Source organism: Cynara cardunculus (assembly GCF_001531365.2).
Source record: "Cynara cardunculus var. scolymus isolate 2C chromosome LG 6, CcrdV1, whole genome shotgun sequence".
In the NCBI taxonomy this organism is placed as follows: domain Eukaryota; kingdom Viridiplantae; phylum Streptophyta; class Magnoliopsida; order Asterales; family Asteraceae; genus Cynara; species Cynara cardunculus.
Genome location: NC_037533.1, coordinates 716103 through 741818, shown reverse-complemented (window position 1 = coordinate 741818; position 25716 = coordinate 716103). Strand labels below are relative to the sequence as shown.

General features: G+C 35.3%; 1 protein-coding gene across 3 annotated transcripts in view; it reads right to left on the bottom strand.

Annotated features, from left to right (window-relative positions):
- The window catches only part of LOC112514302 (probable ubiquitin-like-specific protease 2B), a 32881-nt gene extending 8467 nt beyond the window's left edge, over positions 1-24414 (bottom strand). The window contains exons 1-14 of one of the 3 annotated variants that reach the window (XM_025120674.1): positions 24253-24402; positions 24025-24161; positions 21000-21214; positions 20832-20919; positions 20504-20553; positions 10146-10346; positions 9974-10049; positions 5827-5938; positions 2877-2927; positions 1897-2028; positions 1214-1414; positions 1041-1096; positions 867-960; positions 446-536 (exon numbers count right to left, since the gene is read on the bottom strand). In XM_025120674.1, the coding sequence (XP_024976442.1) occupies positions 446-536; positions 867-960; positions 1041-1096; positions 1214-1414; positions 1897-2028; positions 2877-2927; positions 5827-5938; positions 9974-10049; positions 10146-10346; positions 20504-20553; positions 20832-20919; positions 21000-21214; positions 24025-24082 (1425 nt within the window). In that variant the 5' untranslated portion in view covers positions 24083-24161; positions 24253-24402. Of the gene's footprint in view, positions 1-445; positions 537-866; positions 961-1040; positions 1097-1213; positions 1415-1896; positions 2029-2876; positions 2928-5826; positions 5939-9973; positions 10050-10145; positions 10347-20503; positions 20554-20632; positions 20740-20831; positions 20920-20999; positions 21215-24024 lie in introns of those variants that run through there. The other 2 variants (XM_025120676.1, XM_025120675.1) reach the window with 2 other exon arrangements.
- Between the last annotated feature and the right edge of the window lie 1302 nt (positions 24415-25716).

Genomic DNA, 25716 nt, shown 5'->3' with positions numbered 1-25716 from the left:
CTAGTTTATGTTCCTTCAAAGCACCAAGTAGCTGACATTCTTACAAAAGCTCTACCAAAGCCAATTTTCTAAGTGTTAAGATGAGAGCTGGTATGACTGACATTCATTCCCAGCTTGAGGGGGAGTGTGGAAATCCGATAAGCATTGGACTATTCACATGGTTAAGTTGCTAGGATAAGCTTCCTTTTATTATTCTATAGATCAGCTTAATGTGTGCTTATCTGAATTCTGTTTTTCCTTAGTTTATAGGTAACTGCGGTGTACTTAAACCTGTTTCTGGTTCTCGGTTGAGATATAATTTAATAGAGAAATACTTTTCTCCTGTCCAAGATCTTTACTAGTCTTAGTCCTTTGTTTTGAAGGGATCGGATCCCAAAACAACAACTTTGGACAAGATCATAGACTTCTGCTTATGTAAAAAAAAGACAGAAACCATGCACTATACCTCAAGCGATATAAAGCGCAAATTATCAAATCGCGAGGAGATATCTTCAGATGCCTCCTTTACTCTCCCTTTCCACTCTTCCCTCAGGTAACTGCATTCAATTATTCAAGTTGCTCTCTTAAGGAATAGAAATGAAACTTAGAAAAGAAAAATATTGCTACATCAAAATCAATGAGGGATGGCAAAGGGTGATTCAACATGTTAACCATATTCATAGTTGGACCAAAGGGCCATTGGCTTAGCAGTACTCAGTAAACCCACTATACTGGAGGTCGGGGCCTCAAGTCTCATCAAAGATGAGAAGTGTGTGTGAGTTTAATTTGCTGACTATAAATATTATATACTTCAAGGAATTCAAGTGTCAGAAAAATCAATGCTTATTTTAACTTAGATTATGATTCAAAATAAAATCAAATGTTACCTTTGCATAAGATCTTTCAGGCCAGTATGAGTGCCTCTGAGAGAATCCATATGCAGAACACATGACACTTTAATCAACTTGGTTACATCTTCATCTAAAACAGGACATAACATTGTAACCGGAATAGCCATATTTGATATACATGAACAGATCTAAAACAAATGAAAAACTGACCTTTGTATGTGGCCACTTCCCCAAGATGACACATTACAATAAGACTCCAGTGATAGCTGTCAAACAACTCACAGGCTCTCAGATGATCAAATGAATTCTCTAGAAAGCAAAACAGTGTTTCTAATCAAATTTGTTCTCCAAAGTGCAAAGGTTGAAACAGTTTTTCAACTTACTTGTAATTTACAGGAATAAAGACATAATCCTTCTGAAAAAGGTTCACTTTTCTTGTCCACTTCCTCACACGTTGAAAAGCTTCCTTGCCTTCAAAGGCATCAAGAGGATCTTTATCTAGGTCAGCTAACTTTCGGAAGAAGAAACTATTGAAAAAATGAAACCTGTGCCTCTCCTCGGGCTTGATTTTGTTCTTCAAGTATCTGTCATCAGTTAGAAATATAACACTTCTTAATGTGGAGAAACACAAGCTATGATGAAGTTCCCACTGTAATGATCAATTAGAAGGCATCATTCAAAAGGACTTAAATACCTTATGACTATAAAAGGAAGGATAAAAGATAGGATTATCACATGTAACGACTTTTAGCCCAATATGCAATTGTTTTATATTTGCAATGTGGATTGTTATGAATCTAATTTTATTCTATCAAATAAGAAATATCTAAACCGCCAGTAGAGAATACTAAATTGAAAAACCCCAATCCCCTCCATCTCACCAAGAAAAAAAGATATCCTAGACATCGTAAATGCAGTACTGCCTTTATATCTCTTTTCTCTGTTTATTGTTGCTAGAGGAGACACCTGCAGTATGAACTCTGGACTTGGATAAGCCTCTATACCTTGCCGATCTTTTGAAAGGTTCTTAAGAACACTATTAAGAGGAAGATGCAGATGAACATACTTGATATAAAAGTCAATGATGGTGTCATTGACAAATGTGTCTGGTTGCAGCAGATCGACGTCTCTCTTACTAACAGAAACAGCATCAACATCCCCCTTTGGATAGATAATTTCTTCAAAAGGCTGATCAAAGCTGCAAGCATCCAAAGCAATGTAAAAGCCACGGATCAGCTATTAATGTTAGTTTTTAGTTTTAAGTTTTTCATAGACGACCAAGCAATTGGAAAAAGAAATTGGACCAGCCATTTATGTTTGTCCTAGTGTGATATATTTACATATAAAACCTACATGCACTTCTACTTGTAATATCAAAATAAATAAGGCAGAATCTCCTATCAAGTGATGGACTAACGCTGTGTTCTCAAATTTGGGGAGAAAAGAAAAGAAAAGAAATAGAAGGAAAATAACTTTTATATTTGTGTTCTGGAGATGGAAGGAAAAGGAAGGAAAGGAAAAGAAAGAAAATAATTTTTCATGTTCTTGAACAGGAGAGAAAGGAAAGGAAAGATGTCAATTTTACAAATATACCCTTCAAAAATATATCCTTTAAAATGAAAGGTTGGATACTTCTGTAATTTTAATTATCTTTTTAATAGGTTTATTTTCGTTCTTCCTTTCCTCCCACATTTGGGAGGAAATTTATCATTATTTTCCTCCCGTTTCCTTTCCTTTCTTGCCTAAAAAAGTTCCGAGAACACGAGTTTTTTTTACTTTCTTCCCCTTTCCCTCCCTTTCCTTTCCTTCCCTTCGTAAAATAAGAGTCAAGAACATAGCGTAAAGCAATTCGCTCATAGTATGAACTTTTCTTGTATGCTTTCAACTTATTGCAATATTGCAAACAACTGAACAAGCCATTTCAAAGTGAGTAAGATTGGGAGGGAATGACACATGGAGACAAGCATTGTTTCTACATTATAGAAGTGAAGCAATCAAGCAAAAAACTAGCATTTCAAATACTAAAGAAATTTTTCATTCACTTACTTTGGAAAATATTTCGTAAAAGATGCTTGGGTGTATTCATAGACAGTGTCCCTGCAACAATAATTGCATGTTATGATCAAATGAAAAATTATCAAGTACTTGACCGTATTTCAAACAAATGAGCAATTTTAAAAAAAAATTCCAAACCACATCAAGTATGATAACTGATTAAATATAAAAAAGAAAAATTCAAACTTTGACTTCAAATGTCAAAAATTAGCATGAATGTTACACAAGTGGACATGCCTCCCTCCAACAGGAAGCTGTGTTTAGAATATAGTTATTAGCAGGTATTAAGATGCGTCCCAAGTGATGCATGGATAACATCCTTCATGAAAATAATTTTCAGTGTCATCTGAATCTAGTTCATGCATGGGAATGGAGTTGATTAATCCTTATTAGGTGCAAACTGAATTCAGATTCGGTTTCTCAAATTTTTTCTTAGAATCCCCTTATGTACATATGTGTTTTCAAGTTTCCAACAGTAAACTGGTAGCAAATGTGGCCTCTCCATTGCTTCTCTTTTTGCAGTAGAGGCCAAGTATTGCTGTTGACATTGACTCTTCAGTATCATCGGTGTTGTTAAGAAGAATATTTAGTAAATCTGTATATTGTGTCAAACTCATAATCAAGGAATTTGATTTATTGATGATTGTTAGAATCATGGGATTAGCTAGACCGATTGAATTTGTATAGCAAACTTCCTTAATTTAGTTCCCTTGTAGTCCTACTCATATATAAAATGTCTTATATGGTATTAAAGCAGGACTAGGCTTCCATAAGCAGAAAAGAAAAGTTGACTTAGCCACCTTCCACCATGTCTAAAATTCCGATGTTCCCACTTTGGAGTCTCATTCAGTCCAAATTACTGCCATTCGGCTGAACGGAATTTTTTTTCTTTGCTGGTCCCGATCAGTGCACATGTACATTTGTGGTAGACGAAAAATTGGCTACTTGACAGGTGACAAGATTGAACCTGCCCTTAAGGCCACACCTATTCTACTTAGGATACTAAGAATTCAATGGTGACGAACCGGTTTGTGAACTCAATGGAGTAGGATATTAGCTCTAACCATACGGTTATCACAATGCTAAGGAGTTTTGAGAAAATGAACTCAGATTTTGGAAACCATTCTCAACTATACGAGGTAACGATGGAACTTGGAGAAATCACCCAAGTAAGGAACACTTTACTAAATACTATAATTCCTTAAACACTTATGGCAAGATTATGGCAAGATTTAGATCTATCCAATGATTACAAATGGAAATCCACAGAGGACTGCAACCACTATAAAAAATGTTTGGGGCCCCTTGACCACTATAACAAGACGATCTGCTGTCACAAAAGCTGCTACTGTCGCAGAAAATCTGCAGCAACTTGCAGAATGCTGCATCAGTTCATAACAGTCAAATCTTTTTACTATTTATTAAAGTGATTGATGGGAACTGAAGAAGGCATTCAAAATCCTTTCCAAGGATGAAGAACCACTGCTAAACTTTTAAGTTCAAGTAGTTAAGTTGTAGAACCTTTAGTTTTTTTACTTTCCTTGCACTTCAATTTCACCTTTGTGTATTTTTGTTTCCAGCATTTCATTAAGCTCTAGTTTCTGTATTTCAATCTTTTCTTAGCTAATGCAATCATGTTCTTGGGTGTTTACATCTTCTCTGTTGTATTAAGTTGCAACATGGGTTAAACCCCTGTTGGTGTGGGTGTAAAAATCTGGAATGCTACAGTTTGAACAGCAAATGGTGTCCCTCTTCTCGTACCACGGCAAGTACCAGCGAAGGTCCAATAAACCACCTGTTCTGGGCAGCAACTAGCTGCTGTCATTTTGCAGCTGCAGGATGCTGCAGCATTTTTCAAATATCTGCAGCTTCATTCACAAAATTTAAAAGAAACACTAACGCAGAGGAGTAGTTTTTACTGATTAGTCGTAATATTGTGTTGAGATTCAGGAATGAATGCAGCGAGTGCAACGTTGACTTGAATGATGCAAGGATGGTCTGGAAAAACCTTTAAAAGCAGAATAGGAATGTGTTTGCTTGTATAGTCTATGAAACAATACCATAAAATCATTATTTTTAATCTAACTATTTGCACAGAAATATAATCTGTTAGATTTAAAGTGATTATCTTTGACTTGGAAAAGTCTTATATGGTTTTGCTAACAAAGTTGAGAATGCTGCAAGCTGCTGCAACATTTTTATCTGCAGAATGCCACACCAATTCTGCTGCAAAGTGCATTTTACAATAGTTAAAGCCCAATCCTTCTGCCCTTCCATAAATTAGTTTCAGTATCAAAATCAGCAAATTTCTTCAAATTCGTCATCTGAAATCAGTGTTCTCCCTAATCTATACTCTAAGCTTTGAAGTTCAATCCCTGCAGATACGATACTTGGTCATACCATTCTTGGAAGTGTCTACAATTCAGTTACTTATTTTTGTGATAACAAACGTCTGAGCATAAAATCTTACAACCAATCTCACAACTGGTATAAAGTGACTTCAAATAAGGATGGTACACAAATAAGATGGCCAGAAAAACAGTGATTTCCCAGGAGGGTCTAGATAGACTTGTAGATAGTATGATCTAAAAAGGATCAGGCTGACGACTGAGAATAATAGAGAGAAATTACCAACTGACTTATCTAAAAATAAGAACTTATAAAACTCGATCAAAAGCACAAAATAATCATCTATAAGTATCAATTCTACAAACACATACAATCAATAATTGTTGGCATCCGTATCTTCAAGCTCATTACATCAGAATAGAAACTAGACCAGGACATTTAGACATAAAAACAAACATCAGACTTCCAAATAGGGATGATGTCATTGGCTATATTATTTTGAAGACACCTGGATGAGGTGTTCTAACTAAGATAAACCACTCTTAACATGTAGCAACAAATATAAAAGCAAGCAACTTGCTAGATAACTCACTCTGATTCAAGCATACTGCTCCACAACGATTTGTACAAGGCATTCAAACATGTGATTGCCTCCTGTCTCCCATACCAGTTGGTGCCAATAACTGCAAACTTCAACTCGGTACCTGAATAGGAGTACATGGAGGAGGAATCAAGGAGACTGTATCAGTTCCATGAATGAAATTCCTTTGGCCAGATTGACCAAGGGTATGAAGAAAGTGGATGTTATATATTCATTTAATTGGCACATGACAAGAGATGATTTATAAAGTTTTTCATAGCCAGTTTTTTTGTAGATGAAACATTTCTGGTCGACAGGAGAATCTTTTTAGAATTCTGTCAAGGAACTATACAATGGCAATTTTTAAGACAATATGTACGACTTTCTCCCACAGTATATACGACACCTTCATTGTTGGATGTCCTGTATTGGATTACTTGACGTATTTCCAAATTGCGAAGTCCAATTTACCCTTACGTCTACATCCTTACAGATTCATATGGAAAAATGAGCAGTTTATTCTCGATTCTCATAGTTAAGCTTCCCCCCTTTTCCTATGATTTAATGTACTACTGTACATTCTCAATATCCTACTTAAAAGTAAGACCATTTTGGGAAGCTACTACGATTAGCATTTTCCTCATATGAATAAGAAGCCCAAAATAAAATGAGATGAGACYACTATTACATAGTCCATGGTATGGGTTGATCAGCATTCAGTGCTCTATTAGGACACATGGTACATCAAACATATCTATCATAGTATAATGTTGTGTAATAACACAGATATTCAGAGATCTTAAAATTAGGTAACTTTAATAAAATAAAACAAAAATAACTAAATTAGAGGGACCAATTTKAATTCTATTACATAGTCCATGGTATGGGTTGATCAGCATTCAGTGCTCTATTAGGACACATGGTACATCAAACATATCTATCATAGTATAATGTTGTGTAATAACACAGATATTCAGAGATCTTAAAATTAGGTAACTTTAATAAAATAAAACAAAAATAACTAAATTAGAGGGACCAATTTCAATTCTATTTTGATGGAGGAAGTATTGATTCCTTGAAAGAAGATTTGAATCAATTAAGGTTATCATATATTCAGATGAACTAAAATAAGATAGCTAAATTTGTTTATTGCATTCTTTATAGCCTGCAACTAGTATAGCCTTTTGCTATTAACAATATACGAAGAGAATGATTAAGAAACAACATATTTAGTGGTAATAAAAAGTTGAATGATAATTTATAGACAACCCTAGAATCAGAAGTCATATGAAAAGCCCATTCAAGTTGAGGTGTAAAATGGTGTTAGCAATAAGAGAAGAGGATGAAATCTGCTAATTGAATTGCCTCTCCTCCCTCATTTCTCCCCTCTCTCTTCCATATGGACTCATTATTTTGAATTGCAAGATAGAACAAATAATTCCTTATGAAGAAAACTATAGCCGACATAAGAGACTTACAATGATCATGGTTTTAAAAGGCGTTCAAAGATCGCACCTCTGGGTGAAGTAAGAAAACCGTGTATGAAGAGTTGCCTCTGCCTACTCCGGCGAGACGTACATTTGAGGAGGTGAGGTAGGAAGCGATATAGCGGCAGGAGTAAGGCTTTCTTAGGGTTTTTAGTGTAAGCCTTCCATATTTAATATTACTTCTACTAATAAATACTCAGCGCTCTTCCTACTCACAGTTACAAAAGGTTTTCACTTCCTCACACCTCCTTCCATCATTTCATGCATTCCACCAATTTCTCAGCTGCTCTTTTTTCCATCGTTCCACGCCTTTGTTTCACACATTCCTCCCATGGTTCCATGCCTTTGTTCTTCTTTGATGATTTCTGCATTCTTTTGCTGAGTTTCTGCTTAAAGGTATGTACTTTGTTGTTCTTTTTGTTTTATTTTTTGGGGCTTACGCCTCATGTACCTAAGTGGAAAATGCCTCGAGGCTCGTTTCCGTTCTTTAAAACCTTAATGATCAAGAAAACATCTCCAAATATGTTCTTGATTTCTTTTTTTGGATTCTTACCGATAATGTTTACCTTCTGATTATATACCTTGCCTTGGGTATGCTTCACTTGTCAAACTGCATCACAAAATCACCTCAAAAAGGAATAAAGATCACATGATCCAATTCGCGATTCGTGGGGTTGCCAACAAATCTACCAACACTAGCATCACTAGATGCTATCAAGATACACAAAGATACAATAATACCTCTTGATATTTAAAGGCAAATATGTAAACACCAAAATGCATGTTACCCCATAGGACCACTCGTATTAATTGTATAGCAAAAGAAAAACAAGATGATGGCCAAGAACTTTGGTGTTTAGACGAGCTCCCAAAACTTCCACAATACAAAAACACTTTATGATCAGGTCATATTTTTCTATTTTCTATTTTCTATCCTCTATAATTTCATATTTTACCCTTTGTCATCAAGTGCACACCATATGAGGTCCTTCAGAAAGGCAGAGGTCAGTCAAGATTGAGAAAAAGTTTGAACGAGTGAAGTATGCAAGAAGAGCTTCTTTAAGATAAGGGTGCATTAATAGATGCCATTCATGTACTTGAAACCTAGGAGGCTCATCTCTTAACCTTTACTTATGGGGTAACGTTCTATAATTCGTCATGGTTTTACTTTTAGCCTACCCCAACTAGTTTGCGATAAAAGGCATGTTATAGTTGTCTAGAACATGCAATGCATCACACATCATGGTTGATTTTGGGTTGGCATCCAACTTGTGCCATGTGTTGTGGCTACTATGCTTTCTATTATGCATTTGAACATTCTCACAAACTCTTCGATTAGACCAAGAGCCATTACATGCATATATATTGATTGGACACACTAAGATGAACGGTGGCAAAAGAAGCCGCAACTTGAAGCCACTTATTATGACAAGACAAATAGAGACGAAAGAAACAATTATGGTAGAAAGAAAGAAGATGAAAATGAATGCCAAAAAAGAAAGAATATAAGATAGGAGAACAAAGAAGAGTTTGCTGGAGACAAACTAAGAGGATGCAAACCCTAATTTTCACTTGTCTACCTAGGCAATAGACAACTAAAATAATTTGACTTGAAGCAATAACATGACTATTACCAAAAATAAGAACCATGACCGACCCGATCAAAGAGACACTCGAAGCACACACCTTGCTCCAACTATGAGCAACTTTCTCTCCTCCTTCTGCTGCCTTATAGCTTAGGTGTCACCTCAATTGAGCAGTTAATTGAGGTGGTTTAGCAGTACTATAGGAGTAAACGGTGGTCAAATAATGGCCCTGAGATTAGCTGCGCTATTTACCGCTATTTGACCTCGAAATGGACATAAAAGAGTGGCCGCACAAACGCAATTTCTGCTTGGGTTGTTTTGGTTGAACCAGGCTATTTTCTGGGCATGTGTTAATATGTATTGGACTTTACTTTTAGCGATTAGTTTTTTTTTCCGGATTATGTTTTATACATCTGTCCCTTCTAAAGAGATTCAGCCACGCTTCCAGATTCAATTGGCTTTTTCTAGGCTTCCAGGCTCCTGACCTCCTATAATGATGTGTGATAATCTCTATTCACCCACTCATATGCTATTTCCTCACCAGAAACATCCAATATAGAGACGACCTTGCCAATATTTAATCTATTTTATTCGACTAATCAAATCTTTTATGGTGTACGAGTCATAAGACACTTCGTTAAAAATGTTCCTTTCCTTCTGATATATGACACTTCTGTTATAGAAACAGTACCACTTTCTCTGAATCTGTTTATAGAGATGTTGGATAGAGGAATCGAGCCTAATTTTTTTTTACCGTTGTACCACCGCTTTACCAACGTGATAACTACTATATCAAATCATGGTCCTGACCGCGATTTCAGAAAATTACCGCCTTAACTGCTTAGCACCTCAACAACAAAAGTGTTAAAGTCTTAACTTTGGTACTTATAAATAATACATGAATTACCAAATGGTATGCACACAATACAATCAGACATCATACCATAATGTGGAAGTGCTCTGATATGAACTCCATGTTCTATACGAGCTGTTTGGACCAGAGTAAAACTTTAGATGTTCAACTACTAAAAATGGACAGATAAAACAATATGAGAATAACAGCATAAGAAGTATCCTGATTATAACCTGAAGTGCATTCAACATTTTCAGCCTGTATTGTATCTCCTGTAAGTACATGAATTGACACAATTGCCATCTGAACCTGCATAACGTTCAAGGTTCAACTCTGAATCATGGAGACTAAGGAGATGCATAATTGTTGCAAAGACAGTAAAATTTCAACTGAATAGGGACTTACCAGCTCATACCAATGAGATTTGATATGAAGTATATCCTGAACTTCCCATTGAGATTTAAAGGTTTTGTCATCTCCATCTAAAGTCAAACCCTCTATTTTGATGCAACTGCTAGTGAAAGTTAGAACACAATCTGTACAATAACTATCACAGTACACCATATGATCAGGATAGAGGACAACTGTTATCAAGTCTTCGTTGTCCTGTAATCATTAACAAAAGAACAGTAAAAATCCAAGACAATCAATGAAAGAAGAAGAGGCAAAAGAACCTAAGTTCTCATTTTCACAATACAACATGGAACATCGCAAAATAGAAAGCAGGTTACTGGCACTCCAGCAGTCTGTAGATACAAAAAACTGAAGCTCGTAAACAGTAAGGAGATTAAAAATACTCTGTTACAATGGTTCAGTGAGTTCTCTGTAAAGTACAGTGTGCATATCTGTATTAAATGATGTCATGTCAGACGTAGAAATGCAATTTGTGACAAAAAATGCATATTTCATGAAAATAAGACCATATTTGAGTCAGTTTGACAGATATGCACGATACACACACATAGGGAGACAGTGGGCGGTGAGTGAAATAAACCAAGTGTTCAAGTTCGGCTTGCACATGGCTCAGTTGTATTCCATCCAAATTTTCTTTGACAGAGAAACAAGTTAGTTACCCCAATTTTCCGGGGGATAAGGTTTTTTTGAGTTAGGAGTTTTTTGTTCCTTTCTTTCTTCGTAAAGTGGTGCTGAAGATAAACAATTTAAAACTAAGCACATACAAACAAATTTACATCTCGTTGTTAAAATTTTCAAAGTGACTTTATTAGCATCATATGATGCATGATAGCACAAATAAGATCTTTTAGAGCTCAGCTCAGAAGCTGGTAACTTTGGCAGGACAATCTTCACCAAGTGATTATTTTTCACCCTATATGGATCTACAATACACTGAATACAGCAATGCAAAAGATTGGCCATGCAGCATCCATACCAAAAATTAAAATTGGTTCTCAACAGAAGTTCCTAACCTATCATCAAGCACATTTATGCAGTTAGAGAAGTTTTGAATGGATTAAGATATAGTTCATTTTTTGGGCCACCTTTGAAATTATTTAACCATGAACTACCTACTAAAAGGCTTTTTCTTGCAGAGGCAACCTCTTTCCTTCCGCTCTCTCCTTCAACATAAAATTTCCAAAGATAGGCATAAACATGAAATGAATCTAATAAATCAGAGCAAAATCTGTAACTTCTGAATGCTTTGAAACTCCATTAATGTAATGCCCCACGTCCTTATTTATTGGGTGCCGTTACTTTACATGATAAAACTATTACATCATTGAATCTGAACTTGAAATTCAGCTTTATTTATAACATATCTTGAATTCTCATCAAAAAAGAAATCACTTAGCGAAAACGTAACCATAGCTTGTATTACAACAAAACTTGCTTATTGACTAATACCATACCACTTTATGCAAATCCTCCTTACTTCTTTCCTGAGATACATACATGAGACATATAACCTATAAGCTTAGTGAGTACTTATGGTTTCATGAATGAGAAATTTTCATGATATTTTGTGAATGATAATTCATTAAAGCTCTTGATCATGTATAAAATTTTTCTTTATTATCATGCATAAACGATTCATAAAATACTATTCTTTATCATGCATAAAACATTCTTTTGAGATCTCACTTCTCATATGCATGTATACCATACTTGTCTTAAGGTTTGCTAACCCCCGGGTCCATATAAGGCTGCCCTATAAGGTCCGTTTGCAAGACGTTTTGGATATTATAGTTATACATAACATGTAAAAAATTTCATGCCTTGTGTAACGCTTATAATAACATGTAAATGATTTTCATGTCTTGTATGTATACTTGTATTAGAACATGTCATCATGCATATCTGGAATATGTATGTGTATCAATATTTTCATGTAAAATAAGCATGCCAACATAACTTATAATGCATAAAATACTTTTATATATAGCATAATGTATCTCATAAATCACATAAGTACTCACCTTGATTTGCCTACTTTTTCCTTTGATTCCTTTCTTCAAGCTTAATTATGTATATATATATACATACAGAGAGAAAGAGAGAGAGATTTCTTATTTTTGGTACGCACAAATAGTGACTCTTCAATCCCTATTTATAGATAAATTCATTGCATTAACTACTTGTTCTTTTTGCTCTCAAGATTGTACTCTTATGAGAGTTTAACACCTCATCAATAAAGATAAGAGACTCTTGACAACTCATCTCTAAGGATAAGAGAATCTATACAACTCATGCTCCTAGTACTCCTTGTCATGCTTCCTAGACTTGTCTTGTAATCAATAGTCTTGCCAACTCATATTTTTTTAGCCTAAACAACTCCTCACTAGATTGCTTATTCATGCTTACTAGACTTATCAACACACTTCTAGCCTTAACAACTCATCACTAGATTGCTTGGTGATGCTTTACTAGAGTTGCCAACACACTTCTAGCCTTAACAACTCATCACTAGATTGCTTAGTGATGCTTTACTAGAGTTGCCAACACACTTCCAGCCTTAACAACTCATCACTAGATTGCTTAGTCATGCTTACTAGACTTGCCAACACACTTCTAGCCTTACCAACTCATCACTAGCTTGTTTAGTCTTATAATTAAGATGTTCCACTAAATATAGCAGCTGATGGAGTACTTGAATTATTCATAAATATTTGCATGTAAGGCTGAAATATTGAGATTTATCAAATAAAGAAACTAGGGTGTTATAGTTCTCCCATTCTTACAAGAATTTCGTCCTCGAAATTTTACTCAAAAAGATGTGGGTACTTATTCCTCATTTCTGGCAAGACCTCCCATGTTGCCTCTGATCCATAAGAATAGTCCCAATGAACTAGTACCAATGATACCTCCTTATTTCGTAGTTTCCTAATTGTATGCTCAGTGATAGCTATAGGTTCTTCCACAAATTGAGCTTATCATCAACTGATATATCTTCAATCCGTGCCAAAACGTCTTCCTTAGCAAGGCATTTCTTTAAGTTACATACGTGGAACGTATTGTGTATTCCCATAAGCTCTTTTGATAATTCAAATTGATGAGCTACTACCGCTACCTTTTTGTCTACCATGTAGGGTCCAATATATCGTGGTCGTAATTTTCCCTTTTTGCCAAAACGTAGCACCCCCTTCCATGGAGATACTTTCAATAGTACTTTGTCATCTACTTGAAATTCAATAGGCTTCCTTCTGTTACGTAGCTTCTCTGCCTATCTTACGCAACTTTAAGTCTTTCTCTTATTTGAATCACCTTATCTGTTGTTTGTTGGATAATTTCAGGTCCAGCTAATTGCTTTTTACCGACCTCCATGCAACATACATGTGTTCTGCATTTTCTTCCATATAGAACTTCAAAGAGTGCAACTTGAATACTACTATGGTAGCTATTATTATAGGCAAATTCAATAAGAGGTAGATGACTATCCCAATTTCCTTTTAAGTCGATTGCACATGCTCGCAACATGTCTTCTAAGGTTTGGATAGTCCTTTCACTTTGACCATCAGTTTGAGGATGGTACGCTGTACTCATTCTAATCTGTGAACCAATTCCTTCTGGAAACTTCTCCAAAAATTTGAAGTAAAACAACTATCTCGATCAGAGACAATTGATAGGGGTACTCCATGCCTTGACACTATTTCATCTATATACATTTTCGCCAATTATGTCAATGTATATCTCTCCTTCATTGGCAGGAAATGTGTTGTTTTTGTTAGACGATCAATGATTACCCATATGGCATCTGAGCTTTTCAATGTTGTTGGTATGTCACAAAATCAATAGTGATGTCCTCCCACTTCCAAACGGGGATGTCTAACGGTTGTAATTGTCCGTACGGTCTTTGGTGTTCAATTTTAACTTTTAAACACGTATGATACCTCTCAATGTAATTGGTTACTGAATTTTTCATTCCTAGCCACCAATACAAAGATTTTAAATCTTTGTACATTTTATTGCTTCCAAGATGGATAGAATACTTAGATTTGTGTGTTTCATATAGGATTATTTCTCTACATTTTCTGACTTTTGGGATCCATATTCGTCCTTGAAATCTTTTAATTCCCTGACTGTCAATTTCCAGTAGTTTGATTTGTCCAGTAATTCTTTCCCCCTTCTGGTTGTCTTCCTTCAAAGCTTCTTGTTGTTCTTCACAAATTTGCTCCATTATACTTGTTGTGGCTATTCCACTGAATGCCCAAATTTTAATTGGTTTAACTAGTTCCTTCCGACTCAAGGCATCTGATACAATGTTGGCTTTCCCCGGATGATATTTGATTTCACAATCATAATCTTTTAACAATTCCATCCAACGCCTTTGCCTCATATATAACTCTTTTTGGTCAAATAAATACTTGAGGCTTTTGTGATCTGTATGTAGCACACACCTCGTACCATAAAAATAACGCATCCAGATTTTTAGGGCAAAGACTACTGCAGCCAGTTCCAAATCATGTGTCGGGTAATGTGCCTCATGGTCTTTTAATTGTCTTGATGCAAAAGCAATTACTTTATTTCTTTGCATGAGTATGCATCCCAAGCCCTGTTTGGATGCATCATTGTATACTACAAAGTCCTCAACACCTTCTGGCAATCATAAAACCCGTGCGCTACTTAACTTGCTTTTTGAAGTCTGAAAGGCTTCCTCTTGAGTAGATCCCCACTCGAACTTACTAGTTTTCTTTGTTAATGTCGTAAGAGGTATTGCTAATTTAGAGAAATCTTGGATAAATTTGCGATAGTAACCGGCCAGTTCAAGAAAACTTCGAATCTCTGTTGCTGATTGCGGGGTTTTCCACTTTGTTATGCACTCGATCTTACTTGGATATACCATGATACCCTTTTCATTAATTAACATGACCTAAGAACTGAACTTCTTGAATCCAAAATTCACACTTTGAGTATTTTGCATAAACCTTTTCTCGCTTTAATAGTTCTAACGTCATTCTCAAGTGTCGTTCATGCTCTTCTTGACTTTTGGAATAGATGAGGATATCATCTATGAATACAATGATGAATTTATCCAGATATGGCTTACATACCCGATTCATGAGATCCATAAACACAATTGGGACATAGTTAAACCAAAAGGCATAACTAGAAATTCATGATGCCCATGTCGAGTTCGAAATGCTGTCTTTGGGACATCTTCCTTCTGTACTTTTGACTGATGATATCCTGAGCGCAAATCTATTTTCGAGAAATAACTTGCTCCTTGCAATTGATCAAATAGGTCATCTATTCTGGGTAAGGGATACCTATTCTTGATGGTGATTCTATTTAATTCTCGATAATCAATGCACATTCTCATGGTTCCATCTTTTTTTTAACAAATAATACCAGCGCTCCCCATGGTGACGAGCTTGGGCGAATAAACCCTTTATCAAGCAATTCATGCAACTGATTCATAAGTTCTTGCATCTCAGATGGTGCAAGTCTGTATGGTGCTCGGGCTATGGGTATTGCTCCTGGTGCTAAATCAATATGGAACTCGACTTGTCTCTCTGGGGGTAACCCGGGTAAATCATCAGAAAAAACTTCCAGATAATCACATGCGACTGGTATCTTTTCTACAGGTTTCTTTTCCTTTTTAGCATCTATTACATATGCCAAATAGGTTTCACATCCCTTATGAATACATTTCCTTGCTTTTAAAACCGAAATAAGGTTCAAGGGATTCTTTTTACGATTACTGTAGATGGTTAATACCTTACCATCCTTATTCTTGATTTTCACCATTTTCTTGTCACATACTATATGGGCTTGGTTTTCAGATAACCAATCCATACCCACAACAATATCAAATGTACTAATGAGCATTGGTAAAAGCTTAATGATGAAATGACTTCCATCTATATCCATTGAGCAATCTTCATAGATCTTATCAATCTGTGTGATTCTACCATCTGTTGTTTTTATTTCAATTATTTGATCTAAATTCTCAGATGGACAATTTAAATTCATGTAGAATTTTGTAGACACCATTGACTTATTTGCTCCCGAGTCGAATAATACTTTAGCAGACTGTCTATTAATCAGAAAAGTACCTGTCACCACGTCGGGTATTTCTTTTGTTTCTTCAGCTTCGTTTAGCTTTTCCAGTTTTACTTCCAGTGATCCCTGATATTGCTCTCCTTGGTTGCACATTTTTGAGTTCTGGGCAGTTGTTTGCAAGATGTCCAGTTGACCCACAATTGTAACAATTTCTCCTTCCAGGACAATTAATTATCATGTGACCAGGTTAACCACATCGGTAGCAGACAGTTGTGCCCATCATACATTCTCGAGCGTGATGCTTATTGCATTTAGGACAAGCAGGTTTATCATATGTTCTTATGCCTTCATTCCTGGGTTTCTTAAATTGATTGCCAAAGTTCCCCTTTCAAATTTTCTTCTCTCGCCTATCTTGTTATTGTTTGGTACATAACAATCCTTTTCAGCTAGATTTACCAGTTCTACCACTTCTTGGAAGGTTTTTGGTTGTGACATATTTACAAATCTGCTAGATCTTTCCTCAGGCCAAGTAGGAAACGATTCACCTTTCGAGCTTCTGTAGCGACTAGGTAAGTTGCGAATCGAGATTTTTCTATAAAAGTTTCCATATAGTCTTCTACAGATTTCCTTCCCTGTTCTAACTTAACAAATTCTTCCTCCATTATTTTCATTCGAGTATCTGAGCAATATCTTTTATAGACCAAATCCTTGAATTCCTCCCATGGCATTACGGCTGCTTCTGCCACACCTTTCATAGATTGAATAGTTTTCCACCAATGAAGGGCATTCAATTTTAACTTGGTTACCTTACTTGTTGAGTGGAGGCACACTGACATGTTTGAAAACAACTTTCCATGTTATCTAACCAGTTCATGACAACTATTGGTCCGTCTTTTCCTTCAAACATGGATGGACTAGCATTTGTAAATGCTTTATAGTCACATTCATGAGTTTGACCATTATTTGGTTCATGCCTTGCCTTGCCTGATTCTCTACCACCCCCCATGTTCCGAGTTCTGATTCCTAACAATTTGAATTTGAGCTATTATACTTGGTAGACTTTCCTGGATACCTAGGGAAATTTTTGTTGCTATATCAATTCCCCCGGTAGATTCTTGTGGATTTATTCTGAATCTTTGTCTTGGTGGTGTATTATTTCCTTCGACGGTTCTAGTTATTTTTCGAGTAGTCATCCTACGAAAAAATAAATACATAAATATACAACAACGCTTATTATTTATTATTATATAACATATGCAATTTCGGGATATTTTCTACAAAATTTAGGAAATAAGAAAATTTTCCTTTTTTTATCCCGACATATCATGATCATATATCTGTGCTATAAGGCTAAACATAGGACTTCACATTATTACTACACTATTACTAATGAGGGTAATAGCCCCTTGACATTCTTCTTGTATAACCCTCCATATAAGGATCTCCCAACAGTTTGCTAGTTGATCGAGAAATCTCTTGATGACTTCGGGCTAATTCCTCTTGGGTACTGTTAAATTGGGCCCGAGTATGATCTAATATTCGTGTTGAGCTTTCATTGTCCCTTTGTGCTTGCCTTATCTCGTTCTCCAATTGCATAATGTACACACGTTGAGCATGTACCTCTCCTTGTGCTATTGCGGTTTGATGATTACTTTCAGTCATTTTATTTAGAAGAATATTGAGATCTGCGTGGCTTAATCCTGATGGTACTATGACTTCATTATTAGATTAGTTCTAGATTTAGCATCCTCTTATTGCTCATTCATTACCACCATGAGTGTTATAAATTTTGGTGTCTCCCAAGGGAAGAGTGATTGGAAACCAAGTTGATATTCTTGACCATTTCCTTCACTTGAGTCTTCTATCACAATAGCATTGCTTTGATTTACTCCAGGCACAACATGCTCATTATAGACTTCATCTTATTTGTTATTTTTCACCCTATATGGATCTACAATACAACGATGCAAAAGATTGGCCATGCAGCATCCATACCAAAAATTAAAATTGGTTCTCAACGGAAGTTCCTAACCTATCATCAAGCACATTTATGCAGTTACAAAAGTTTTGAATGGATTACGATATAGTTCATTTTTTGGGCCACCTTCGAAATTATTTAACCATAAACTACCTACTAAAAGGTTTTTTCTTGCAGAGGCAACCTCTTTCCTTCCGCTCTCTCCTTCCACATAAAATTACCAAAGATAGGCATAAACATGAATCTAATAAATCAGAGAAAAATCTGTAACTTCTGAATGCTTTGAAACTCCATTAACGTAAAGCCCCACGTCCTTATTTATTGGGTGTTGTTACTTTACATGATAAAACTATTACATCATTGAATCTGAACTTGAAATTCAGCTTTATTTATAACATATCTTGAATTTTCATCAAAGAAGAAATTACTTAGCGAAAACGTAAACATAGCTTGTATTACAACAAAACATGCTTATTGACTAAAACCATACTACTTTATGCAAATCTTCCTTACTTCTTTCCAGAGATACATACATGAGATATATAAGCTATAAGCTTAGTGAGTATTTATGGTTTCATGAATGAGAAATTTTCATGATATTTTGTGAATGCTAATCCATTAAAGCTCTTGATCATGTATAAAAATATTCTTTATTATCATGCATAAACGATCCATAAAATACTATTCTTTATCATGCATAAACGATTCATAAAATACTATTCTTTATCATGCATAAAACATTCTTTTGAGATCTCACTTGTCACATGCATGTATACCATACTTGTCTTGAGGTTTGCTAACCCCCGGGTCCATAAAAGGCTGCCCTGTAAGGTCCGTTTGCAAGATGTCCCTTCTTGTAATATCCCACACGTTGGATATTATGGTCATACATAACATGTAAAAAATTTCATGCATTGTGTAACACATATGATAACATGTAAATGATTTTCATGTCTTGTGTGTATACTTGTATTAGTACATGTCATCATGCATATCTTGAATATGTATGTGTATCAATATTTTCATGTAAAACAAGCATGCCAACATAACTTATAATGCACAAAATACTTTATATCTAGCATGCATGTATCTCATAATCACATAAGTACTCACCTTGATTTGCCTACTTTTTCCTTTGATTCCTTTCTTCAAGCTTAATTATGTATATATAGAGAGAGAGAGAGATTTCTTATTTTTGGTATGCACAAATAGTGACCCTTCAATCCCTATTTATAGATAAATTCATTGCATTAACTACTTGTTCTTTTTGCTCTCAAGCTTGTACTCTTATTAGAGTTTAACACCTCATCAATAAAGATAAGAGAATCTTGACAACTCATCTCTAAGGATAAGAGAATCTATACAACTCATGCTTCTAGTACTCCTTGTCATGCTTCCTAGACTTGTCTTGTAATCAATAGTCTTGCCAACTCATATATTTTTAGCCTAAACAACTCATCACTAGATTTCTATTCATGCTTACTAGACTTGCCAACACACTTCTAGCCTTAACAACTCATCACTAGATTGCTTAATCATGCTTTACTAGACTTGCCAACACACTTCTTGCCTTAACAACTCATCACTAGATTGTTTACTCATGCTTACTAGACTTGCCAACACACTTCTAGCCTTAACAACTCGTCACTAGCTTGTTTAGTCTTATAATTAAGATGTTTCACTAAATGAAACAGCTGGAGTATTTGAATTATTCATAAATATTTGCATTCAAGGCTGAAATATTGAGATTTATCAAATAAAGACTAGGGTGTTACAATTAATTACTCTAGAATATTTGTTTCTTTCTTTCACAGTTTCACCTAGAAGTATAACTACAATCATCCAAATTAACTAGAACAACATCATCCAAATTGACTTTAACTGCTGATTATAATGGATGACAAAGACATGTCACCTTATGTATATGGCAATCCTAAGTTGATGTCAACTACAGAACAAAAGGATGTTTGAAGCTCGAAAAATATACAAAATCACATGTCACCTTATGTACATACCCATTGATGCCTCCAAGGAAGAAAAACTATGAGAAAAGATACATGCCTTTCATTACAGTTTGTCTTAAATAGTATCAATATCATTAAGCAGCTCACACACTAGGATGGCCTATAAATAATCCAATGTCTTATAATTTATGCAGTGGCAAGAAAAACTAACATAGACTAATGAAGAAATGGAGATGAAGGTGCTTGAAAATCCTGCTGCATGCTTGCAATTTCTGGTACGTTACTCTTTATAATTAAACAACAAATGAGATAGGTTAACAAACTATACTAGACACCAACGCAAACACACCATCAGTGCTCACCACTTCCAACTCGCCGGTGCAATGATCTGATGATAGTTGACAAAAGACACCTGACAAAAAAAATCAACATTTTAGTGAGAATAACAAGGTCCAATTAACCAATAACATATGGACCCAAAGGATTGTCACCATTGAAAGACTGTCATGTAAAATCTTCCTGAATGATTAGAGAGGAACTTCAAAATTTTGGCACAAGACCAACACTCTTCAAGATTTCATCAAGCAGAAATTAAGTTCTGTAATAGAAATTGAAATATGGACTGCAATAAATTCTGAAGTTCCAGAAGAGTAAACAGTATGGCACTTATACAAAATATGCAGCAATTACCATCATCTTCTGCAATACTGGAACAAGTTGACAAAGGTATCTGATACAACCTTCTGGGTTCATGTGGATCCACATTAACTGCCTCAACCTACAGCCAAATCGGTATATGTTAGAAAGCTTCAAAATTTCGGGATTTCTGAATTTTGAACATATATCATCAAAACATACAAGTTCAGATGAATTTAATTTGCTCTTTCTAGGTGAAGCTGATACAGTGGCTTCAAGAACTTCTGCTTCAGGAGGTGCATTAACATCTGGTTCAGATAAATCAGTTCTAAGTTCTGGATGAGATTGGGTGAGTTCTTCCGCAACGCTAACAACATCAACTGAATCCAGCATTGTATTAGGTTCGAGTGTTTCTGAATCGGATTGAGGGAGTTGTTCTGTAAATGTAACATCATCTGAATCAGGTATAATTATGCAGAAGAAACTTTTCATTGCCACTAGGGAGATACCAAGGCAATCAATGTTGATTGTATCAATATCCAAACATGGACGGTAATTAATCTCCACAGAAAAAATATATTTACAGTGGCAGTTAAAGGAAAAAATAAATGTAAGAAAATTGCCACAAGTGATCCCAAAATGCAGGAAAACTATCTCTATTGCAACTTGCAAGTAACTGGGATCGGCTTGCCAAGCAGATTGACACTAACAACCATGGTTGTTTGGTCAAGCAGATCTGGTCTGACCATAGTTCTAAACTTCTAATACAACATGATATAAAAAACTGATATCCATTCCCCTAAATCCAGACCACCCATAATGAGCAACTTATAGGGAAAAAGTTACTGTAACCCCTATTGGGACTTTAATTGCAGATTTCAAGTGTAAAAAATCCAATCACATAACCTTTCTATGCAACTTTACTGTTCCTATGTGAATTACACTAGGATCCTAGAATTATCTTCCTTCTAGTTCGTACTTGTGAGTACAAGTTTTCTAATCTATGTCATACCTCCAATGAATTTTCTCCCTATCTTTGCTCATATTGGGATGTAATTCATACATTTGTTACAATTTGAGCTTATGCATTCCTATGTATAATGTCAACATGGACATTGCAATTGGAATCAATTGAAGATAAATTTTGACCTTGTATACTCCTATCTGGTAGCAAATACATCAATGTTTACATAAGTGGACTCACTAGTTCCTTGTTGCTTTCATTTATATGAAGAACCCCTTATGGGACTCCTTAAGTTTCTATTATGATAAGCTGTTATACAAATAAATTAAAAAAATAACACTAAAAAAATACCTTGCCTAAATTTTGGCATTGACCAAAAGGTAAATCTAAAGGGCAGTCAGAATCACATCTGCTCTGGATCAAGAGGCAGAATTACAAACAAAATAAACAAACGAAGCTTCAAATGAACTCATATTCTATGTTTCTTGAAGGAGATCCATAAGTTTGTTTCATGCAACAACTAAGGCACCCTTACAAACACATACAAACACACGTAAATATATACATATGCACGAAGTGTTATTGGCAGGATGAGACTAGTCAATCTGCTATGGTAATTTGAAAAGTTTCCACTAAAATCTAAAGTGAATTTTGAGTACTGAAACAATAGTTAGGCTCAACTCACACCAATCGAAATATAGCCCACCTCCCTTTTAAGGCCAATTTATGGCCTTCTTCTTTGTAATTCTAATTAAATTATCAACTTAGAAACAGATAGGTTACCCCTTTCTGTCCAACTACTGAGAGATCAAAATTCAAGCAACATAAACCTCTTTGCCAAATAGACCTGAATGATCCACACATACACTTCTCTTTCAATCATTACACAGGTAAGGTGCATTAGTACACCAGATTTTCCCGTTTTGATCACATTCAGCACAATTGGTGAACTGCCTTGCTTGAGCAAGATGAGCAAAATGCATCAAAATACAACGAAGTTTGCTTTCAATCCTGTTTAGTATGACGATAATTTTTTTCCCTCAATTAGTTAAACAAACTTTCAAATCATCCTATTTTAATACTAATTCACCTAATAATCAAGTAAAATTTTATGTGGCACCAACTTTTTGTTGAGTTGACAATTGTTCTTTTAAGAAAATTACCACATGGCATTATAAATTAGTATTATTCGATGGGGCAAAATCATCAAAATGCAACGAAACTTTCTTTAGTTCCTACTTAATGTAACGATCATTTTGTTTTTAAATTAGGGTAACAAACATACAAATCCTCGGTCTTTTATACAAAATTTACCTAATAATAAAGTAAAATCTTACATGACACAGCTTTTTATTGAGTTGGCAATTGTTTTTTAAGAAGACCACTAGGCGACATTATATATTTGTATTATTTGATTATGAAGGTTTTTAATTAATTTTTTTATTTCCCTTCCTCCATTCCGCCTTCCTCTCCTACTTCCTTTTTTAGGGTTTCTGTTTCTTTAGTTTGCTCTTGATCACTTATCTCTTCAATACTAAAAACCCTTCAACAACATCTCCAAAGCTTTCCATTTGATCACTCCCCTCTACGATACTAAAGCATTTAACATGTTTAACTGGTTAGTGGTTAAAATGAGTACAAAATAAAAAGATTTGGAAGTTTGTTACACTAATTGAGAAAAAAATCACCCATGTTTGAACCAAACATTATCAACGGTTATCATTTTCATTCCTTACCTTCTAATACCCACAACCGAACACCCCCTAAGACAAACTTCGTTGCATTCTGATGCATTTTATTTTCTATGTTAAACGTTTTAGTTTCCACATCAGCAACATTTATCTTGTTTAGCCGGTTACAAGACAGAATGATTATGAAACAAGAAGTTTTGAATTTCATGCCAATAAATATTTTAGGAAAATGAAACACTAATAGAGTCTCTACATAAGGCAACCATAAACGATGCCAGCACTTGACTTCAAAGTCAAACATACCCAACAGAGTTACAACTACAATCGGTCATGCAACATGATATTCATTTGTCATAAATGAACACCAGCAATTTCATAATTGCAGTCTTATTTTCTTTTAAAAGATCAAATTTTCAATACTGTTTCCAAATTCCAAGAGTAGAAAATGGGTCTGTTTGACCTCAAAAGTGAAATACCATCTCTGTTCATTGTTCCAAGGGAGGGAGTAACATACTACGACCATTAAACCATAAATCACATTCACCAAAGCAAAGATTACCATCACATGTGAATTTAGGAAACGAGAACTTACTGGTCTTCAAGAACGTATACTGGTCAACGGCATCACCAGAGTTTTCTACCTTGCTCATAATTCTAAGAGCTGGTTCAGGAGCATCGGAATCTTCTTTTCTTATAATCAATCTTCATATCTCGAATTGCATATAAGCACTATACATATACCAGGGTTCTCAGATAAATCGTTGTGAACAGTGATGAATGACTTTACCAATCAGTAAGCAATCAAAATTAGGGTTTTCACCGAAATTCTTGATGATCGAGTAATAGTAGAGTGACTTATGGAAAAATTAGGGTTTATACAAATCGAGTTTATGAGATTTGATCTTCCGGACGGTGTTAAAATCCGAAGAGTTGATGATCAGAGCAAAAAGGAGGTGAAATCGAATGCGGCGCTTCGAGCTGCAAATTCAGGAACTAATTTTTAAAAAATATATTTTTGGAGTAAATTACAGTTATGGTCCCTCTGTTTTATCATTTATTTTGGTTTTCGTCCCTGTATTTCGTTTATTCCAATTTTGCCATCATGGTTTGCCATTTTGTATTGGATTTGGTCTCTTCTTCTAACGATCGTTAACTTCCATCCATCAGAAGTATTTTGGTTTCATCCCTAAATCTTTTTCATTTTAATGGAACTTGTCCCTCAACTTCATCTATTCCATTTTTGTCTCTCATGTTTGCAAAATTCATTGGTTTAGGTCCTATGTAACGTCGTCTCGTTTTGGGTCGTTAAGCTCTCTCATGTGCTCCATACATGAGAGCAGATTTTTCCTTATCCCCTCCCTTTTCTTTCCTACTCATTACCAGGAGGTCACAGGTTTAAATCCAAAGAGAAACAAAAATCCCCTTGTGGTCATGGAGGTTCAAATACGGTGACTTCGGGCTATCTGCAAAGCAGGTGGTCACCCTGGGATTAGTCGGCTCGCATAGCGGGTTGTATATCCAGGTTAATAAAAAAAAAGTAGCATTGATGTATACCTCTTATTCCACTGTCTCTTCTTTATTCTTCCACTCTCTACACCCATTCTTGAACTTCTTGAGGGAAACAACAGTGATATGTAACTATGGGTCTATTGTAATCATTTGAATATCATGTACATGTTATAATCCACGTTGTCGATTCTATTGTTGTTCAAAAGTGTGAGTTTTTAGTTTCACGAAAATGTTGTTTTGTACTTAATTCTTCGTCTCCATGTTTAACATGGACAAATTGCAGGTTCATTGGTTGGTTGACCCACCAATGTGTCCTTGTAGTAGTGGACATTATTCATGACTTACTTAAGTCAAAGAACGTTGTTGAATGATCCCGCAAAGCAATCGTTAAGGAAGCTCGTAGATTGAAAATCATCTTTAATATAAAAGTTGGGATGCCCCTTTATAATGTACTGTTTTAGTTCACCTGATTTACTTTAAATGAAACTTCACTTCTGATTTCTGATCAATAATTCTTCAAATGGAAGGCTCAGAGATAGAATCAAACCGATTCCCGAAATGCCTTTCTGGATATTCCTCAATGTCCAAGGTCAATAGTGTTTTCCTTTTGGTATAACATTTACTAATGCAACAGAGTTACATAAACCAAGGTCAATATGGTTTACACGAAGTCACAATTGCAACATAAGTTGGAGAGAAATTCCCTAGAGTTGGTGCAGTACCCTGAACATATTTAAAAAGATTTAAAAAAAGTAATAAACAATAGTTAAGCATT